Source organism: Talaromyces rugulosus, chromosome II (genome assembly GCF_013368755.1).
Source record: "Talaromyces rugulosus chromosome II, complete sequence".
NCBI classification, from domain to species: Eukaryota; Fungi; Ascomycota; class Eurotiomycetes; order Eurotiales; family Trichocomaceae; genus Talaromyces; species Talaromyces rugulosus.
In genome coordinates, this window is record NC_049562.1 from 253,672 (window position 1) to 274,981 (window position 21,310).

The 21,310-nt window shown below is 48.8% G+C and overlaps 8 protein-coding genes across 8 annotated transcripts; 3 read left to right on the forward strand and 5 right to left on the reverse strand.

The window, feature by feature from the left end:
- Positions 1–780: 780 nt before the first annotated feature.
- TRUGW13939_02550 (uncharacterized protein) lies at positions 781–2,638 on the forward strand (the record flags this gene model as incomplete). The annotated part of the gene is made up of 6 exons (XM_035485743.1): positions 781–859; positions 934–1,313; positions 1,371–1,497; positions 1,554–1,830; positions 1,906–2,182; positions 2,258–2,638. 6 exons carry the CDS (start codon positions 781–783, stop codon positions 2,636–2,638), a joined length of 1,521 nt encoding a protein of 506 aa, XP_035341636.1.
- A 205-nt stretch (positions 2,639–2,843) lies between these two features.
- TRUGW13939_02551 (uncharacterized protein) lies at positions 2,844–3,973 on the reverse strand (the record flags this gene model as incomplete). Its single annotated transcript, XM_035485744.1, has 3 exons — positions 2,844–2,886; positions 2,937–3,473; positions 3,531–3,973. 3 exons carry the CDS (start codon positions 3,971–3,973, stop codon positions 2,844–2,846), a joined length of 1,023 nt encoding a protein of 340 aa, XP_035341637.1.
- A 1,204-nt stretch (positions 3,974–5,177) lies between these two features.
- Positions 5,178–6,411, reverse strand: TRUGW13939_02552 (uncharacterized protein; the record flags this gene model as incomplete). The annotated part of the gene is made up of 4 exons (XM_035485745.1): positions 5,178–5,515; positions 5,563–5,627; positions 5,675–6,051; positions 6,112–6,411. The coding sequence occupies 4 exons, from the start codon at positions 6,409–6,411 to the stop codon at positions 5,178–5,180; spliced, it is 1,080 nt and encodes a 359-aa protein (XP_035341638.1).
- A 1,228-nt stretch (positions 6,412–7,639) lies between these two features.
- Positions 7,640–8,416, forward strand: TRUGW13939_02553 (uncharacterized protein; the record flags this gene model as incomplete). The annotated part of the gene is made up of 1 exon (XM_035485746.1): positions 7,640–8,416. One exon carries the CDS (start codon positions 7,640–7,642, stop codon positions 8,414–8,416), a length of 777 nt encoding a protein of 258 aa, XP_035341639.1.
- Positions 8,417–8,945: 529 nt separating this feature from the next.
- On the reverse strand, positions 8,946–11,248 carry TRUGW13939_02554 (uncharacterized protein; the record flags this gene model as incomplete). The annotated part of the gene is made up of 4 exons (XM_035485747.1): positions 8,946–10,187; positions 10,243–10,913; positions 10,968–11,068; positions 11,121–11,248. 4 exons carry the CDS (start codon positions 11,246–11,248, stop codon positions 8,946–8,948), a joined length of 2,142 nt encoding a protein of 713 aa, XP_035341640.1.
- An 832-nt stretch (positions 11,249–12,080) lies between these two features.
- TRUGW13939_02555 (uncharacterized protein) lies at positions 12,081–13,541 on the reverse strand (the record flags this gene model as incomplete). The annotated part of the gene is made up of 1 exon (XM_035485748.1): positions 12,081–13,541. One exon carries the CDS (start codon positions 13,539–13,541, stop codon positions 12,081–12,083), a length of 1,461 nt encoding a protein of 486 aa, XP_035341641.1.
- Positions 13,542–14,229: 688 nt separating this feature from the next.
- Positions 14,230–19,009, forward strand: TRUGW13939_02556 (uncharacterized protein; the record flags this gene model as incomplete). Its single annotated transcript, XM_035485749.1, has 14 exons — positions 14,230–14,514; positions 14,576–14,941; positions 15,009–15,092; positions 15,162–15,301; positions 15,363–15,530; positions 15,583–15,832; positions 15,896–16,126; positions 17,096–17,449; positions 17,512–17,877; positions 17,935–18,021; positions 18,070–18,209; positions 18,268–18,435; positions 18,515–18,764; positions 18,824–19,009. The coding sequence occupies 14 exons, from the start codon at positions 14,230–14,232 to the stop codon at positions 19,007–19,009; spliced, it is 3,075 nt and encodes a 1,024-aa protein (XP_035341642.1).
- Positions 19,010–19,321: 312 nt separating this feature from the next.
- TRUGW13939_02557 (uncharacterized protein) lies at positions 19,322–20,317 on the reverse strand (the record flags this gene model as incomplete). The annotated part of the gene is made up of 1 exon (XM_035485750.1): positions 19,322–20,317. One exon carries the CDS (start codon positions 20,315–20,317, stop codon positions 19,322–19,324), a length of 996 nt encoding a protein of 331 aa, XP_035341643.1.
- Between the last annotated feature and the right edge of the window lie 993 nt (positions 20,318–21,310).

Sequence of the window (21,310 nt, forward strand, 5' to 3'; positions counted from 1 at the left end):
GAGAAACTAAACATAACCATTTCGTCACTACTGCAGCTAATCATGGCTCAAAAAGCTTGTTTAACCTAATTAATTGATCAGCGCCACTGGCAATACTCTTAGGCATATGCCTTGCCATAGACCTGAGGTTTTCAAGCCTCGATTTTTCACAGTATCCCACGAGGAATATACAACCACCAGACCACTACGATAGAAGGAGCCGAACATGACGCGCGCGCCGTTATAGACTATCTGTTTATCTGCCAACCGCCAGTTTATTCTCCCAAGGAGACAAGTCAGTCACCTTCAATTATTATGTATGATTGGTGGATTAACGAAATACGTGAGCTGATATTCCACCAATAACCCTAAAAACTAATCGGATACATACAAATCCTGCGTAGCAAGAAACTTTGTTCTCTGGTCCCATCATGTTAGGGCTCTGTCCACCCCGCGGGGAGACTCCGGGCGCCGCGTGGGGGGAGCGTTTAAGAGGACTTAGTGTGGGGGACCAGCTGCTTCGATCGACATCGCAATCGTATGCAAAATGTCCCAAAATGTCTTCATCCAGCTTGTCGGGTTTCTCTCCGGTTAGCCGGTTCGTCCCACCAGGCATTGTAATCGTCTCGAGGCGACAGAAGACGTTTTATGGAGCATGGGCGAGTCAGCTCGTTTACCTATCACGATGCTATCAGTAATATATGACCCCATGGGGCACCCATACCATCTCTCTAGGAACCGTTGAGCGACTAGACTCTGTGCAATTCGAGATTTAGGAGCTGTCTGAGAAAGGAAACCACCATGCCATACTTGGGTCTCAAGGGAAATGGCCTGCTGACGGGTATCACCCTTTCTTCAGGAATGGGATTTGTTTTGTTCGGTGAGACCGCTCTCTCTCACCACCCATACAAAAAAAGGATTTTTTATTGCTTGAAACTAACATATGACTACTAGGATACGATGACGGAGTTATTGGCGGCCTTCTCACAGCACCTACCTTCGAGGCGGTATTTAACCTCAGCAGCAATATGCAAGGGACCGTCACGTCGCTGTTCATCATCGGTGCTCTTGTCGGCTGTCTCTTCACTGGCGTCAGTAATGGTAGATGGGGTCGGTTGACCATCACCCATATCGGCTCGGTTATATTGAGTATTGGAGCGACATTGCAGGCAGCCAGTTTCGGGGTGCCTCAGTTGATAGTTGGCAGAGTGGTGGCTGGTGTTGGGCTCGGCTTGGTAACCAGCAATGTCATTGTGTGGCAATCAGAAAGTGCACCAAGACAAGTACGAGGCATGATGGTGGCAAGTGCGCTGAGTCTGTTGATTGTCGGACAGGTAAACGTTTCTCTCCTCTGCCATGAAAACGGGGTAACATAACTAATGATGGCAAAGCTACTTGCTTACTGGATTGACTATGCAATGTCAGGGTATACTTCTAGTGTGGGATGGCGCTTTCCACTCGCTTTCCAGGCCTTTATTGCCATCTTGACCAGTGTCATGTTGTTTTTTATGCCTGAATGTATGTTTCCGTCCTTACTTTCGTTTTCCGACCTCTGTGAATGACATTTCTATAAGCTCCTCGTTGGTTATTTCAACAAGACCGCACGGAAGAAGCGACTGAAATCCTGCGACTCCTTCAGACGCATAAAGGTGTCGTTGATGAGCATGCACTCGCTAGTACAATAGCCGACATTGTTGAAGCGCTTGAGGTAGAGAAGAAACAGGCCGGATGGAAAGAGCTCCTCACAGAAGATGCTGTTGGATCTCGTCGGCGAGTCCTCTTGGCCTGTCTACTGAATGCTTGTCAGGCCTGGAGTGGCAGCACCCCAATCAGTTACTACACTACGGTCATGTACGTTAGGCTTGTCATCGCCCCCTCTCTGTGTTACTGTGTTTACTAATAGGAATCTTTTTTTCTTGTGTGTAGCTTCGAAAATTCAGTCGGTCTTCCCCACCAGCTTGCGCTTCTCATGTCCGGGTTCCTGCAGATTTGGTTCTTAGTGGCCTCTTTTGGGACCTGGTACGGAATCGAGAAGTTTGGGCGCCGAAAATCTTTCATGTTCTCTGCAACATCAATGGCAATCGTCATGGCCATTTTAGCAGCCTCTCTCGCGGTCAACACTCACGCAGGCGGTATTGTAGCAGCCATAATGGTGTTTCTGTATCAGAGCTTTTATACGTGGGGATTCATGGGCGGCCTTTGGGTAAGTAACTACTTTTTTTCTTTCTCTTTGTTTTCCTTTCGATGCTTTGGGAATTGGACTAATTCCTTCAAATAGTGCTATGGACCAGAAATCCTTCCTCTCGCTCACCGCACGAAAGGCTCCGGCCTCGCAACAGCCTGTCTGTGGCTTTCCACCTTTGTCGTCGTCGAGTTTGTTCCATCTGCCCTGGACACCATCGGTTGGAAAACCTATATTATTTTTGCCGTTTTCAACCTTGCTTTTGTGCCGATGGTCTATTTCCTCTTTCCCGAGACGGCAGGTTTCACGCTAGAGGCCGTAGATCTGGCTTTTATGGACAAGGAGAAGGGACCCGTGAAAAGAGCAGACGAGCTGTGGCAGGTTATTAAGAGAGGCGGAGATATCGGATTGAGAGAAGAAGTGGCGCAGGAAAAGAAAAATCAAATGTTGGATGTAGAGATGGTGGAGAATGTTTGATTTTCCTCGATTGGTATTCTATCCTTGAAGGCATGTACTATTTAAGGCTAGTTGGATAAATCTGTCGGACGAGTTTGATTTGAAATGACTCGCATCAATCAGGTTTACGTAGCATAATAGAAATTGCTCCAAAAAAGGTAAGCCCCAGAGATTCTATGCTAATTCTCAAAGGATAGCCTCCCTATACTAGGTTTTCTTTCAGTCCTCACAAAGCCGGTGTTTCACCAAATTCATACACGTCAGGAAATCTTGGAGACTGTCAGCAGGGTACAAGAAAAAAAGACGGACAAGCACTTACCCGTCGGGGTATCGTCCTCCATCTAGTTTGGTAGCATTGACAATTTTAGTAATCAAGTTCTTCTCCTCCAAGCTCAGTTCAACGTTTAAAGATGCAAAGTTCTCGTCCAAGTACTTGATGCTCCGTGTTCCCGGGATAGCAAAGACATTTTCGCCACGGCTCAGCACCCAGGCAATAGCGACTTGGGCAGATGAAATTCCCTTTTTTGCTGCAATCGATTCAATTGTTTCAATTACTTCCAACATCTTAGGGAAGTTTTCCTTGGAGTACCGTGGCAAAAGAAGCAGAAAGGGATCCTTGATATCCTCGTGAGACTTGTATCTCCCAGTCAAAAGACCACGACCAATAGGACTATAGGCAACAATCGCAATACCAAGTTCGCGTGCCGTCTCAAAGAGATTGATCTGAGGCTCTTCAATGTCCACTGCAAAGGGACTGTACTCCAGTTGGATTGCGGCTATTGGGTGCACGGCGTGAGCACGTCGAAGAGTCGCCGCCGATACCTCACTCAGGCCGAGGTGGCGGATTTTTCCCTGGCTTTGATATGGGTTAGTAAAATATAGCGCGCAGTAAACAAAGGTATATGAAGCCTACTTCTTCAATTCAACCATCGCCTCCACTGTCTTCTCGATAGGGGTCTTTCCGTCCACGCGATGGCAATAGTACAAATCAATATAATCTGTTTCCAACCGTTTGAGGCTCTTCTCACAGGCCTCTTTCACGTATTCTGGGTCGGAACGCATGATTTGGGTGTATGTTTCGGGGTCGAATTGAATACCAAACTTAGTGGCGAGGAAGATTTCCTTGCGCTTTTCAGGGTTGCCTTTGTTCCACAAGCCCACAGCATCTTCGGAGTCCATGTATACATCAGCAGTATCCCAGAATCTCTCGCCAATGGCATGAGCATGGTCAAGTAACGCAGTGCGCTCTGTGTCGCTTGGGGCACTACCATACGTGCCGCCAATGCTCATCAGGCCAAAGCCCAAGGCTGGGACTGCTGGACCATTTGTGCCGAGCGTACGTGTTGGAATAGCCATTTTTTCAAGTTGAAGAGTAGCCCTTGTTCAAAAATAAATTTGAATATCAAGTCAAGGTGAGTTGATAGAAACTAATGTGATCAATTGAGGGTAGGTTGCGGGATTTCACGTCCTTTATATACACCTGCTCGACCCAACCCACTAAAAATCAAGGAACTGTGTCGAATACAGTAGATGTCTATTATCCCCGAAATGGCCATCGGCGAGAGAGCTGAACAAGGGCTTCTGGTGTAGATCGCAAGAACAAACCCCACACAATGTATTTAAGCCAATAGAGGATCGATATTTGCGAACGGGCCAATCACAAGCTCACAATTCCGACAGTGGAATCGGTGTTGGATGCGAAGATAGCACGATCTTGGCACGGCTTAACCATAACACGGAGCTGATACAAATTAGAAAAAAAACTATCTCAAATTAGACTAATCTAGGAATGTAAAATTCTAATTTATATAACAATTAGATTTGTTTATATAAATATTTTCTTGGTAATTTAATCTAATTAATAAAACATTCAAGCTTTATAGATTGAAAAGTTATAATATATATATATCAATAGCAATTTGTTGACGGAAAGAACACTTGACATTGAAATTTTTAAATACATCTACCTGTTGTAGAGACACCGTAAAAAAAGTTTAGAATCAAAAAGTTACATACTCAGTAGTAGCCGACTATATGTTTAAGGTGATAAACTACTGTTATATGGATTCTAATATGTTTTTTTAGGCGGAATGTCGATTACGACTCTACGAGCAAGACCTCTAACCAAAAGTCAGGATAATTCCGGAATCGCTGTAAGGTTCTGGCTCTATAAATGTAACTGGCTGAGATCTCAATCAGATAATGAATTGAAACATCGAAACTTGGGCTAAACTCTTTTTCTAAATTTCGGTTGGATATAGCCTGACAATAGAATGGACCTAAAATTCGAGGATCTAAATTAAAAGCCTATAGGCAGATATGGAGCTTAAATTCAAGACATTTCCACCAGATAGTCACATAATAATAACTCATCACACATCACTTATCTGTCACTCATCATCATGGTGTTACTTATTTTAGTATGGTATAGGCCCTCAGCTGTTGATTCTTATCTTTTTGTATCTTAAGCAGCAAACCCCAAATACTGAAAAGCATTTCCTTGTACAATTCCTTATCCAACCTAAAGGAAACCGCAGATAATTGCAAATAACCCTTGAATCTACACCTCAGTCATCTCGTAGTTGTGCTTCAGATGTGCTGGTGGTAGAGTGGCTAATTGGGCACCTTCAGCGATCCCATTAGAACCGGGCAACACCCGATACCCCTGGGAGGAAAACGATGAAACGGCGGTCGCAGATGGGGATTTCTTGTTCCTCGAATCTGCAGAGCGCCAATAATCGTTTTCTCCGCGTGCTTGGGAGCTGTTTAACTTGGAGGTCGACTGCCCATACTTTTGCTTGCATAATTTGATTGTTTTGGGCATTACCGGTAAACAGGCACAGATTATGGACAGGTTCATTTCGACCAAGGTCCAAATCGTAGAATTGTGGAAGCTGACTGTTGATGGCCGTTAGTCCAGAATCAACCTTCTGAGAGATGCTTACACATCAAGTCGTTCGTTTTGATGGTCGTAAGGGCCGTGATTCTCACAATACTTGAAATACACACGCTTTACGACTTTAGAAAGTGTTTCTCATGGGAGACTATGAAACGTACAAGCCCCCAAGCAGGAAAACTGTAGCAATTGAGATCCTCGTTTTCAACGACTGGTGGAGCTTCCATACTATGGTCTGAGGCAGGCTCAGGATCACGATATCCAAGAGCAGATTTGCAACGCCAGTCACAATATAGAAGGGCAGTTTGTCAATAGTAGTGTGTGGAATCCAGTACTTCCATTGGGCCTGCACGGGATTGGTTGTGAAGATCAGACCGAACGAGGCGGAGAGGAGGTACGCAGGGAGGATACACAGCATGATTCGTATCCAGAGACGTAGTCGATTGTAGACCGAAAAGATGCGCTCGTATAAGAACAATACCGATGCTTTCGAAAACGTAATGCTGATGTTGTACACCACCGTCACGGAGAGGGACAACTAGCCACCCAAGGCCTTGTTAGAATTATACTTTCCACTGTTGCAAGAAATTTCTCCTACTTGGAAGAAGGTCGTGAGCTGTTCCCGGCTGTAGGTATCAATGTGATAGCCCGCACCACCGATCGTTCTATCCACCACGCCCAGGACTAAGAATGCGAGAGCGGCACACCAGGCCACCAGAATCATCCAGTCATCCCACCACACCTTCATTTCGGAGGAGTATCTCCGCGTGATGAAGCGAACGATGACAGAGATCGTGGATAGAAAAGTGAAGACGGCATCGAGTGCGAGAACATCATGTTCACGCGGGCTGACGCGATCTGGATGTCCCACGAAGGGCTGAGTGGGCGTGCTAGACATAGTGGAAGGTGCTTGACCAGGAGGAGTGTATGTACTCTGGCACAACGAACTTGGCCTGGACACGGCGAAAGGGGTGTAGTAAGATGGCCCAGCCGCATGGTCTCTGTGTGTTTTAAAGAGTCGACAGTAGTGCGGCTGAATTCTAAGATGGTGAAGGCTGGAATGAGCCACTGACGCAGGCAATGTACATTAAGTATTGTCAGCCGGAAAATGTGCCCAATATGAAGGATTTCCCCTTTTTGGCCCGAATGGTCTATTTTTCAGGTCCGCAAGTATCCAGTCAGATCGACTGTTGCTGGTTACACAGCATGCTGACCATGTCTGAAGTTGGAACGGATTGCAATATACAGTAGCCAGGCCTCAGAACATCACCCACATAATGGCCGGTCTCGGAGGATATTGAACTCATCTGTTACCTTCAAAGGCGCTGCAGATCAGCATAAATGTTTCGGTAAAGTACTATAATGTCGTTGCTCGTCCGGTTCTGCGCAATATCGAGTGAGACGAGGCTGGGATGGGACGCAATGGAATGAGCTGAATGCATGGTAGATGCATGGGTGTCACCACTTGATTTAATAACAGCACTAGACTCTGTTCTAAATAGTGGAAATCGGGAAACCAATCCACGTGTTTCTTACACAGAACAAAGAGTATGACGGCAGAAATACAGCCTGTATAAGACCAAGAGAAATTATCCCCACTAAGTGGCCCCTTTTTGGTAAAGCGGTAATTTGAGGTCGACAGAGTATGACCTCGGCGATACCTTACTCAGACAGGAAGGCCGAAAAACCCGGTAAACGCATCATCCATGCACCTTGATTGGTGCATGAGGCTGAGTCTGGTGGCCTGAATTAAAACGCTGACAGAATTCGCTTGAATTCAGGGGGGTATCGTATAATGAGGGTTAGACCGCGCTAGCCCTTTCTGGTGAGCCCCCATAATAAGAACCTAATATACACTTAACCAATTGTATAAGTTCTGAGTAGAGACATTTGTTATATCTAAACTAAAATATTATACAACCAACAAACTTATATCAGTAGCTAATTGAATTTAACCGCGCTAACCAAAAACAGCACTAGCGGGGGATCCTTTGTCCGCTATATAAGATAACTCGCAGCTGCCTCAACCCACCGACCTCCCACATCGCTAAAACAACATGACGCTACTCGCGTCGCATATCATCTGCATTCTTTTTTTTTCTGTGCTATCGTTGGCATGCTCCAACATGTCTGCCACACTGCCCAGCGTCGTCCTCGTCCCCGGGGCTTGGACTGCACCGAAAGCATACCACAAGCTAATTGCTGCCTTGGAGGAGAACGCGTTCCAAGTGCACGTTCCAGCGCTGCCCACGAATAACGGCCAACAACCACCAAACTCGACCTTCGATGCTGACATACAGGCTGTCCGCGATGCCGTACAGCCTCTGGTCGACGCCGGCCAAGACGTCGTCCTGCTGATGCATTCATACGGCGGCATTGCCGGCACCAGCGCCATCAGAAACTTGACCCGCAAGGACCGACAGGCGAGGAACCTCCCCGGGGGTGTTGTCAGTCTCATCTACGCGGCCGGATTCATGCTCAGCGAAGGCCAGACGATTCGCACCGTGGTGCACGCCGTCAACCTGCCCGGACGAAACTCGCTCGTGCAATTCAGCAGCGACAACAGCACCTGGTTTCCCATCGACCCAATCTGGCTCCTCTATTTCGACTTGCCCCCCGCGGATCAAGAGGAGCAGGTTCAGCTGTTGAAATGGGGCAATGCGGCCATTCTGACGGGGCAGACCACCTACGCTGCCTGGAAAGACGTGCCGACGCTTTACATTCAATCGTTGAAGGATCGTTGGCTGCCGCCCGAGTTCCAGGACTTCTGCCTTCATAACGCAGCCGATGCTGGAGTGCCGGTCCGCATCGCGGCCCTCGATTCAGGTCATTCACCGTATGTCAATTTCGCGGCTGAGTTGGCCCAGATGACTTTGGAAGTTGCCCTGGCCCATGTATCATAGGTCGACGTCCGGTGCGCTCAAGTACGATAGACTTTCGTGTCATTCTGATGAAACAAACTTCTTACTATACCTCAGTCCTTGTGCATATATCTATGCCAGCAGGTCCTAATATTCCTCGTCATCCGGCCACGTAGGGGCAATCTAGGACCACCCCATGAGAGACTCTCTTTCTATCTGGCTTTTAGACTATCTCGAAAGCCTTGTAGAACAGCAGGTCACAATTAGGTCCAACAATACTACGCGTTTTATATGATACCAAGATCCCTGATCAAGTCGTGTGATACCCCTTTTCCACAGACGTCAACGCATATACAACAGGCCTGAAAACAACAGAATGTTATTACCTCTGTTAAGTTATTGGCACATAACCTCAGCCGTAGTGAAACAAATTCAAAGCCACTAGAACATGCCTGGGAGATGTCGACATGGTCATACAAGTCTCAATGCTTTCAGAAGAGCCTGCTATTCGACATTACTAGCCTACGGATAGACCATCTGTAAAATTCCACTTTCTTTGATTTCGATTGAACTACAGTGAATCTCTCAGAATATCCACGGCCACCTTGGCTAGCACCCCATCCCGCAACGCACGATACACAACCCCCGTATACGAACCCACAGTCGGCGCCTCGACGCCGCCATGCAACCACGACTCATCCGCCGTGGGTGTCGATAGATTCCGCGTTGCTAGCAGAGGAACCCCCAGCGTCCGCCGCAGAAACACATACATCGCCCTGGACGCCGTCCCGAGAACGTCGGCCGCATCACCGTGAACCAGATACGCGTCCCGGTGCGCGCACCACGCATCGTGCAAGGAAGCGCCGAGGGCCTCGGTGAAGCGTTGGAGACGCGGGATGAAGTCAGCTGCCGTCTTGAAATCTGCGTGGTCCAGAAGGACGGACCGCAGCGACTGTGCCATGGCTGGGAAGCGCTGTTGGGCGTCCATCCTGGTTGTCGTTTCGAAGGCGGCGAGCAGTTGCGTCCAGAGCAGCTCCGAGAGCGGTTTGGGATCGACTAGCTGTAGTTGAGGGTCAGATATTACACCGTGTGGAAGATTCGCCGAGGCCTCATCTGGCAGTGGTGTATCTGCAGCGTAATATGCGTCGACCAAATGCAAGAACTCCGGACGATACCCTTCTAGGAACTGCACATGCATAGCGCGTAGATCCAGGGCCTGGCACACGGCGATAAAGTGAGCGGCCATTAGCTGCGAGAGAACCTCGTTGGCGGTGTGCGTGTATCGAGCCGATATCAGCGCCAGCGAGTTCAGGGACTGGTTTCCCATCTCGGCCGTCTGCACGTGGTTGACCGGGCTGGCCAGGAATCCCAGCTCGGCGGCCAAGGAAGCAATGTTGAGATCTGTTCCCTTGAAGATCAGTGAGATGCCGGGGTCTTCTGTGACTAGGTTCGGCGGAAGGCCTCGGTTTGTGGCCGGATTGATGATTTCCGTGCACTGCGAAAAGAGCATGCGGCCGATCCCCTGAATCCCCTGCCTCGCTTTCTCCATGGCCGATGTCACGCACTTGGCCTGGAAATTGCCCCCGTGGATAAAGTCGCCCTCGGGGGTCACTAGCGGGTTATCAGTGGCCGAGTTGCATTCGGTGTAGACTTGATGGTGGGCGAGGCTCAGATCTTCTAGGATGGGACCCAGCCATTGTGGCGCCGTTCTGATGGAGTATCGATCCTGGCGAAGCGAGGAGTGGGCGCCGTCGTTGACTTGGGTGAGCTTCGAACCTGCTAAGAACGCCAGGATGTTCCGGGCAGATTCCACCTTCACACAGACGTAAGTAACGTTCTGGGGGGAAAGGTTGAATAAGACAACTCACCTGACCGCGATGTGGCCGTACTGCAGACAAGAATGGGTGAAAGCTCTCGACGGTCCCAGTCAGAGCCTCAACACTCATGGCAGTCAGAACCTGGGCGAGAAGAGCCAAGTTGTGGGTGTCGTGAAGAGCCAGGGCAGCCACTGCAGCCGACACGGCCGTGCCGTTGGTCATGGCCAGTCCTTCTTTGGCTTCGATCACCACTGGCTCTAGACCAGCCGTCGTGAAAGCGCTATCCGCATAGACATGTTGTTGATTATCGCTGGCGAGCACCCGGATGGTAGATTTGCCTTGGATGGCTCCACAGATGTATGACAAGGGGCTCAGGTCACCAGAAGAGGAGATGCTACCACGGAGCGGAATCATAGGAATAATGTCATGTGTTAGCAAGTCCTGCATCCGCTGGACAATAACCGGCCGGACGGCCGAGCATCCGGAAATCAACGAGTTGATCCGGATGAGGATGGACGCCCGCGCCCAGGACCGGGGCAGGTATGTGGCTTCAAGGCCAGATTCGAGGGAGAGATCCTGACGGTGCTTGGCCAGCCCCTGGCGGTGGTCTCTTTCCCCGGTTGGGAGAATACCATAGTGAAGCTCTCTGATGAGTGCCCGCTGCAATTCAACAAGTTTCTTGGTTCTGATGTCGGCGGAGCCTCCAAATCCGGTATTCACCCCTGGGGCACCAGAAATCAGTTCAGGCAGAAATGGTCACCACCAATAGTTCGCACCATATATAACGTCCCCAGAACGCACTCTCTTTTCGAGCATGCTCAGACTCCTTTCCATAGCCTGGATAGCAGACACATCAATATCTGATCGCACGTTGTAACTACAATTCTTAATTAGACAGACGGATACTTGATAGACGATCAGTGACAAACCGCGCGACAGCAATGACATCTGGGATACGCAGCGTGTGTCCGGTCAGTACCACGGTGGCCGAGTCCGTTCCGCAGAGCAGAGCCTCCAGAGACTCCCACTCCTGTAAAACAATATCCGAGTGATCCATAGGCGTTCTAATGGAATAGGGGGTACACGAGGCCGTGGTAACAGCAAGATAATCGACCCAGCAATACCGAAACTACGCAGAATGGAGGGGAATGTCGTGTGCTGTGCAGGGACTACGTGAGTAGATCTAGTGGTAGGCAAACAGAGAATTGAGAATAAGCACCTAAGTCAAAGATGGTTATTCCGGGCGCAAGGAGCGGGAGAAGGCTTGCTACATGTCGAGGTTGACCAACAAGTACAAGGATGCATGTAGCTATAATTTGGGATAACTATAATACACCGCGTCTGCGTACCCAGAATAATCGGAATAATCAGAGTGTATGCATTACTAGATTGCCGGTCTTCTATTGTCTATTCGTAGATATGCAGTGGTGTCAAGTACTGAGCTCGTTACGGTTCATTAGGTATGCATGATACAGCACATCAATCACATCACATATCAGCTTGCAAAGCTGGCATTTTTGTGTAACCCGAGTACCTAGTTTTCAGCTGCCACCCACACTCTCTTTCGACTCTATGCCCTAATCAGAAAGTTGTCAGCAATCTCAAAAATGGTGAATTTTCCGAACATGGAGATACTACATCCAGCAGTGCCGATTGGTCCAAAAACACGCCAGTGATGATTGCAACTCTGCAGCCCATCGTCTCAGCATATTATTGATGATAGGCTGGTGCCGGGGTGAGGTCGAAAGGAAGAGCAACTTCAAGGGCCTACAAGTCCGCAGCTACCTTGATATTCACGCCGAAAGCTCGGCACACACACAGCCTAAAGCTTAATAGTGCAGGAAGCAAACACATCGCGGCTCTGAATTTGGATCTGTGTGGAAAAATGGCTATGAACCCCCCTCGGATTCGAATAAGTGTACTGGTACTTGAGGCTTGAAATAGGAAATCACCCGTACTGTGCCATCTGGCCGAATCGCATATCCAACATACGTCTGCACGCCTGCATTTTCTCTCATTGACTGCGGAGTACTGCATGAATATTTTAGTAGAATGTTCCAAACGAATGACTGAAAATAAAAGAATATTGCAAACACCCACAACAGTGTACTCATCGCCTTGATGTAGTCGGGCATGTATTTTCCCTTCTGCCGGCCTTGAAAGTAGTCGTTCAATCCACGGATAACCGCCTCGTCGCTGGTAGAGTAATGCCGCACCGGTAGATAAATCTTCGCCACAGGCAGTGCCTCGCCGAGCCGGAACTCGACGTTGTAGAGGATTCCGGAGGTTCGATGCTCTACTGCACGCAGAGGCTGGCCTACTGCGGACACGCCAAAGAGCGCGTTCCACAGCCGGTGCAGGTCAACTAGGCCTTCGTACAGCTTCGGGTTCTGGATCCGACCTCCAAGCGTCATGATGTTGATGACCGAGTTGAAAGTGGTCTCACGGTATCGGAAGTAGATCTTGAGCCGTGACCGCAGCGGATCGATTAGATCAATAGCTAGCATCTCGTGTTCCAGCAGTGTGCTGCCTACATTGGAGCAGAAGGCGTGGAGCATGTCACCTGCCTTGAAGTTTCCCTCGGTGACGTGAGGAGCCGTACGCATAGCTTGGAAGAGCACATCTAGGTTCGACTGGCCGGATGCTTTTGCTCTCGACTTGGGGAAGAAGTACACCTTTGGCGTGATATCGGTTTCTGAACAGTCGAAAGCGTAGAAGATGCTAGAGTTGTGGTCTCTGGTATCCTTACGAAATTCACTGTTGATGTTGGGTATGCCGAAAAAGGCTTGGAAATGATGGAACCACTCCAATCTCATCGTCGGCAGTGAGCGAGCCAGCTGCTCTTGAAAGGAAGGCCCAGCACTCAAGTTTCCAGGGTCAACGGAGGTGCCTGCATGCAACCCGATCGGCTCGACCGAGTATCGTATCGTTGGCGGTGCATCCGTTGTGCCCCAGTCCCAGCTGATTTCGACCGGAGTCCCATCGTCAGTCATGAAGCTCGGCCATATGGGCGTCTCACTCTCCGCGAGTTCCGGACAAATGCCAAGGTGAGGAGCCACGGCTTCGGCGAAAAACTTCAGGTTCCGATACTGCGCGTCTGCTGGGTATCGGGCATGGTATAGGAGAACAGCAAGCGCTTTTCCGGTGTGACTAGTCCACCAGAAGCGATGGTGAACGCTCTCAAAGCTGTCGAGCTCTGAGTTCACCCGTTGCCAAATGGAAAGCTCAGGGTAGCGAGTGATTCTTGTGTCATGCTTTCGACGTTCAAGGTCTGTGAAATGGCCTTGTAAGGCGACTTCATCACGCCCGAATTGTAATTCGGGGCTTTCTTCATGTGCAGTCTGAGCCATGGGTACAAGTCAAAAGCTATTTCCACGACGAAGGATTGCAAATCAGGTATAATAGACAAGTATTTGAATAGCTGGGACTGAAAGACGGCTTGATATTATGCGTTCGAACTTGCCGAGACTCAGACAGGCATACTTCGAGTCCTTTTTCAACTTCTGGGAAGCCAGAAGTCAATAGCTAAGTTAAGCATAGGCTTGCTTTTACCATTACGACCAATTGGAACGGTATATAGCATATGGATATACCACAAAACCCTTCTCCCTATCACATACTTCGAAATCAATTGTTTGCTGCGGCTGAACAGTATGTAGATGAAAGAGGCATCCCGGGGATGGTTATATTTTCCGAATGTCGGATATGAGTCCTAGATATTTACTGACCGACATTCGTATTCTCGTCTGACATGCAGACATGATGGAGGGTGTCCGACTCACGGCCTCAGCCAGTTCCGGTCGGCTGTGCATGACATACTCTCGGCTGCATCAGGCTGTAGAAGAGCATCACTGAACATTCCTTATTTGGAAGGCATCCATGTTATCAGGTAGCATCTATAGATTACCGCTTAGGCACCAACCCAAAACAGTGGAGGCAGAGAACATAATTCATACATCCAAGTACTTTATTTCAAGAGATTTTGCTATCACAACTTACACCGTCTTAAACGACAGTCTAAACCAGCAAGAACTAGACATGGACGCGTCTCTGATATTGTCCGCACTTTGTGCAATCTGCTTGGCTGTTCAATTTCTGCGAACTCGCTATCATGGTGGTCTCAATGTCATACCCGGACCGTTCTCTGCAAGCTTCTGTAATCTCTGGAAGATCCTGGCTGTCTACAACGAGGACATGCCACGGCGCAACATATCTGCACACCAGAAGTATGGACCAGTTGTCCGAATTGGCCCAAAGCACGTTTCATTCTCAAGCCCCGAGGCACTCCATATCATACATGGATCGAGACAGGCATATCCCAAAGTGAGAAAATCTTGCAGTATCAATTGATGTTACAAAGTTGATGGACTTATACCAAGAACAGTCCGATTTTTACAAGCCAACAGCAGCCCCGTTTGAAGGCAGCCCGCTGCTGAATCTATTTGCAGTGCGAGATGTCAACTACCACTCTTCACTCAAAAAGGCGATTGGTGGTCTATACACGAAAGCTGCCGTACTTGACCTAGAATCCAAAATTGATACTTGTGTGGAAATGTTCACAAATCAGCTGAGAAATCGGACTCGGGGTGATAGCCCGACCAATGTGGATATGTCCCTATGGGTCCATCTCTTCTCGTTTGATTGCCTCGGGGAGCTGAATGTCTCCAAGACATTCGGATTTCTGGATACCGGTAGAGATTTCAATGGAATGATTGAAGGCTCTGACAAGGTACTGATCAAGACTGGATTGGTAATCCACCCTGGAAAAAAAAAAAAAAACGCTGCTGTTATGGTAAAGAACTAATTTAGCTCAATAGTTCGGCCAAGCGCCTTTCCTCCAAGTGATGCGAAGATTAATGGAGACCCGTTGGGGAGCGAAGAAGCTCAATCCGGTACTACAGGTTGGAAGATTCCTCATAGATGAGAGCGTGCCAGCTGGCAGATTTTGACATATATTCCCTCCCTTGTAGTACACCATTACCGCAATTCGGCAACGTCTCGAAAAGCCTACCCAGACCCGGGACATGTTGAACAGTTTTATAGAGCTCCGGCAAGCTCAACCGGACAAGCTTTCGATTCGAGACATCACAGGATCAATCTACATCAACCTGTAGGTTCCGTGAACCATCGTTGGTAACTTGAAAAGAAACTGCTGACAAGAACTGCCTTAGTATGGCCGGCCACGACGTACTTGCTGTTACGCTCAGGGCCATCTTATACTATGTTAGTCGGTCTCCTCGAGTCGAGGACAAGCTCCGTGCTGAGTTCGCGACCATAGTAACGAAGTATCGCCCCACGGATGCAATACCCTACACGGAGACCGTGAAGCTGCCTTATCTGTAGGTTTCCAGATTTTGAAACGTGTCCAAGTACTAAATCCCCCCTGTTTAGAGGAGCCGTCATCAACGAATCCTTGCGTATCCATGGAAATTTAGGTCTTATCAACGAGCGTGTCACACCGCCAGAGGGTGCCCGGATTGATGGATACCACATGCCTGGCGGAACCATCGTGGGAGTAAACCCATGGGTCATTCATCGTAATACCGAAATCTTCGGAGAAGATGTAGAGACGTTCCGACCCGAACGATGGCTGGATGGACCCGAAGACAGCATTCAGGAGATGAAGAGAAACTTGTTTTCGGTAAGCCCAACCCTAAATCATTAACGACTCTGTTTCGTCCAGGCTAGCTAATGCGGAGGAAAGTTCGGCGCCGGCCCTCGTATGTGCATAGGGAAGAATATAGCTATGATGCAGATTCACAAATTCATCACTGAGTTCTATCGTCATTTCACCGCTGAGCTTGCTGCACCGGAGAAAGATTGGCACGTAATCGGTAATTGGGTCACCAAACAGACCGAAATGGATATGTTGGTGACGCAGTCAAAACTAGGCAGCTTTGAACAGGGCTACTCCCTTGGAGCTTTCAAAGAGACTGTTTCATAGCCGCTATATAGATCGTTATAACATGAGAACTTAACTAGGCTAGCGCTTTTTAACAAAATATAATTGAAATAATTGAAGTGGTGAAACCAGTTCTTAGAACCCTGTATCAATTTTCGACGTTGCGTACGCTTTCCAAAATTGAAATTCATGACCATACCCTCGTACGTTGCTTCGATGTACCGGAGTACTCGCCTGTGGAAGCTCCACCAAATAATTCAACACCGCAAACTCTCAAGTACTGTACCCTCAAATGACACTTTGGGAAACTCTAAAATGAAATTACCAAAATACGAGGATATTTCAACATGGCCAAATCCTCTCTTCGACCTGCTTACCCCCTCAGTATGGTTAATAACCGAGCCGCACCTGCATCACTGGATCCTTGCCCTCGATCACATATCAGCCCATGCAATGATACCCAAAGTTTGCTTTAGGAAGGCAGATAAAGGATGAAATTATACTGGACGAATATCAAGTGGCACTGCCTCGAAACCATTCATCATTTAGGGATGATTACTTTCCTCGGAGACCGAGACGAATCTTGAAGCCTCGCCGGGCGACATGCATATGCACGTTTCAGCACTTTTGAGTCTCACATTGATGTTTATTACTTACCAACCCCACACGATAGTTGCCGAACATAAAGCTGACTCCTAAAATTGAGGCAAGGTGCCAGAAAGGGTGGCAGGCAGAGTTGGCCAATCATCAAAGACAAGGCTGCAACGTAGTCGGACCGGGACACCGATTTGGCCACTGTATCACCCCCAGCATGGCGTGTAAGATTATGCAGTTGAAAGACATGGGTATCAGCTCGGCACTGTACGATATAGATGCTGCGATGAGGGTTTATCAAAGCCGAAGACGGAAATGTAGGTGATATGGGAAGTTGATGCTAAGAGCCTCAATATCGAACAACGGTCTACTCTGGGTTGATCTTTCCCTGTCCATCTTTGAACTTAGCAAGAAACTACGAATCTCAACCTGTCAACCATGTTTGAATCGATACAGCAACCTCTCTTTCCCGTTGGCCGTTCCATCATCGTGGATTACATTGCTACGGCCCTGACTTTGTTTCTCGTTTACTTGATTCACACTCGTTATTCTCATGGGCTCAATAAGATTCCCGGCCCTTTCCTGGCCAGCATCACAAGTCTCTGGAAATGGGACATAGTCCGCCGAGAGCAAATGCCATTTGTTAACACTCAACTTCACGAAAAGCATGGTCCGCTGGTTAGAATCGGGCCGAACCACATATCCGCCTCGAGCGCAGAGTCCATACAGGTTGTGCATCGATCCAAGAGCGGATTCACCAAGGTAATTTCATACTAACTACTCTATCTGCTTTACCTATTTGCTAATAGATATCTTGAACCAAGTCCGGTATATACGGAATATTGCAACCGCGATTCGAAGGCACAGACCTGCACAATGTCTTCTCGACCCAGGACGCCGAGTATCATGCAGCGTTAAAACGCACAATGGGATCCTTGTACACAATCACGGCTGTTGCGGGCCTCGAGTTCCATCTCGACGACTGCACCAAGCTCTTTATCTCCAAGATGAATGAAATAATCGGCACCAAGGCGTCGGCGCCTGTTGATCTTGCTGCTTGGCTCCAATACTACGCCTTTGATTCTCTAGGTGCCGTCAACTTCTCTCAGATGCTAGGCTTCATGGAGTCAGGCACCGATGTTGACGGAATCTGTCATTTAGACCATGACCAGATGATGTATTTCGCGGTGGTATGTGTTCCCTTCTCCCATTTGCAATCCACACTGACCCAGATGGATATCATCTAGTGGGGTCAGATCACCACAATCGAACGAGCCTGGGCCAAAGTCAAGGCTCTTGCAACCGGAACCAGGAAGGAGAACCCGCTGTTCAATGTAAGTTTTCACGGAACTTGGCCAAGCTAATTGGTTAACCAACAATAGTTTGCTCTGGACCTCGTCCAAAAACGCGAGGCCAACCCGATCGAGTCAACGGACATGTTGAACCTTTTCTTGGCCTTGCACAAGTCTGTCCCTGAGAAGTTTACGATTAGAGATGTCATTGCAGCAGCATATATCAACGTGTATGTTAGATATACCTAGGGTGCACAGGATTACGCCTTGTTCTAATATATCATGCAGGGTAACTGCCCACGACGTCGTCGCCATCACGCTTCGAGCCGTGGTCTACTATCTCGCCAAGAATCCCGCCACGCAGAAGAAGCTGCAGCAGGAGATTGATGACGCAGAAACCGCAGGTAAACTGTCTCACCCGGCCAAGTACACCGAGATCACACCGTTGAGATACGTGTAAGCAGCCCTATCGTCCCATTGTCTTCCCAAAATATACCTCCATGGAACATACTGTTGAAGCTGACCGTTTATCAAGATTAGCTGTAACGAACGAAGCTCTCCGGATCCACCCAAGCACCGGCTTGATTCTCGAACGCCGCTGCCCAAAGGGCGGTGTCACCCTACACGGACAGTATATCCCCGAAGGCACCATCATCGGAGTAAACTGCTGGGTGGTCAACCGCGACAAGGGGATCTTCGGCCAGGACGCACATGAGTTCCGGCCAGAGAGATGGATCGATAGCGACCCCAAAGATGTGACGAGGATGAGAACGAACATGTTCACGGTAAGTCTCTACTACATTCATACATGGCTAGAGATTTGGTAAGCGCTAACAGTGGATAGTTTGGAGCTGGAGCCAGAAATTGCATCGGCAAGAACCTCGCCATGATGCAGCTGACCAAGATCGTTGTTGAGCTCTACCGAAACTTTGACATTGGGTTGGCCAATCCAGACAAGGACTGGACTGTCTCTGGCGGTTGGCTCACAAGACAGAGCGAGATGGATATGGTGTTGAAGAAGAGGAAGTAAATGCTCTTTGCTTGGAGCAATTCGTACTCTTAGGGTTATATGAATTTTTTCAAGTGATCAACTGATACTATTTGCCCGTATCCAATACGTGAGAGTGATGATAGGCATCAATTGAGTATTTGCGTAGCTGTACAAAGAAAAAGACAGACAAGGTCTGTTTGTCATATTTGACGGACATCAATCTTGGGGAACAATTTGCCATATGGAGTACCAAGCTAATGCACGAGTTCCGTTAATTTTATTCATTTTGATTAGGATGAGAAGAAATGTAATTCAGTGGCTTCAGCCTAAACGAATGGGCGAAACTCAGATTTAAGCCTTCTTGCCAGAGAGCTCAAGGTACTGGCCGGCAACGTCAACAACCATGTCCTCATACGTCTTGAAAGTGAAGTTCAGATCAATCTCGGTCTGATGCGCATTCCAATTGACGGGTACAGTCGGCTGATTTCCCTGCTTGAATGTGCCGTCCGCAACAGCCTCGGGAAAGTGCTTCTGGACGGCGGTCCAAGCATCGTTGAAGTCGTGGACCGTGGTGACACCAAAATTCCCGGACATGCCCTCTTTCAATCCAGCTAGATGCACCTTGGCAGCATCATCCACATGGGTGGCGCCTGCTGGCATAGGGTTAGGGGCAGACTGGCCAGTGATGGCTCCTAGCAGGATGCGATTGGTTCCAGCATAGAGCTCCTTGGCATCTAGGGCCCGGTCATCGCGGCCAAAGACGAAACCGGGGAAGACATTGACCACGGTGAAGGACGGCTTTTTCTCGTTGATGAACCGCTCGGTGAAGTTCAGCGCTCCGATCTTGCCGGCACTGTATGCGGGGAGGATCGAGTCAAAAGGGCCCGGCAGGTCCGGCACCCTGGTCTCGGCTGTGATTTCCTGGCTGGGGTCGGGAGGGAAGGGTGTGTTTGCGAAGACTGAAGACGTAATGACCACCTTCTTCACTGATGGCTCCTTGGATGCGGAGACCAGGAGGGTGCTGACACCCTTGATGTTTGGTTCGTAAATGCCAGTCTGCGGGTCTAGGAATGGTGAGGGGAGAGGAGACGCGAGGTGAATGACATAGGTCACGCCTTTGATAGCCTCATCGTACGCGCCGTCGCGGGTGATGTCTGGAACCTCGATCAAGGACAGATTGTCCGCCTTGTTTGACGCAGTGATCTTGGGGTGCGAGGCCAGTGTTTCGCCTTTCTCGGAGGAGCGAACAGCAGCTCGCACCGTGTACCCCTCCTGGAGGGCTCCGAGGAGGACTTTGAAGCCAATGAAGCCGGTAGCACCGGTGATGAGAAGGTCTGCGGATGACATGGCGAGATGTTCAAGTTTCAAGTTTCAAGTGTTGTAGTGAAGTCGACGTGAAGAGCGGCGAGAAACCTCCAGCTCGCGGGTGAGTCTGCATATAACTGCACCTGGGTAGCCTAACTATTGTGTTATTCAGCCTGACTGTCGTGTGTGATGCAGGTAGTTGGATGTTGTTGGATGTTGGGAGGGGCAGAAGCGTTGAGAGCAGGAACGTCATCGGTGAGCCTCCCGCATTTACGCGTTCTTTGTCGACTCTATCACTTTATTCCCGTTTCATTTCCGTCCCAGCCAGCTCGGTGTCCGATTACGTTACAGATGGACTTTGTGTAACTGGCTGGAAACACCACGTTTAGCTGCGATCTGATGAGCCTTCTTCAATGGTCTCGCTATTATCAGGCAACAGACAAGGAGCGCTCTTCGTCATCAGCCACGCCATGGTCTGCCCGAGTCTCAGGGGCTAGCGATTTGGAGGCCATGATGAATAGATCCGAGTGTACAGATGGGGGCAATGAGTCCCTCTGTATGTCTAATAATAGGTATCTCTCCTGTCAGCGATAAGAGCCATTGTCAAGGGTCCTGAAGCATCCAGCCTTGTCGTAGCTCTCGTGAAGTAAGCCTATATATCGTCAATGATCTGTATTTCGCCTGACAGGCACTCCGAGTTCAGCCTCCACTTGGGGGCTGCACACTTTTCTTAGGAATCATTTTGACTCTGGAATTCTAGAAGGCAGATCGGGAACAGAAGGAGTAGAGTACTAATAGGGAGCAATAGGAGTTCGATTCTAGATGAAAATGCCATTACCACTGTGCCTAAGCTACTTCTTTCGTTGTCTCATTGTATTCTAGGATGTTTTCGTCCGTCAAGATTCGTCACTTGTTCGTACATTCGCTGCTCCTGCTTCCTTTGGCAGTGGCGCAGAATTCAACCTATTCAACGTCCACTTGTCGTTGCATCCCAGGAAATCACTGTTGGCCAGACCTCCACACATGGTCCCAACT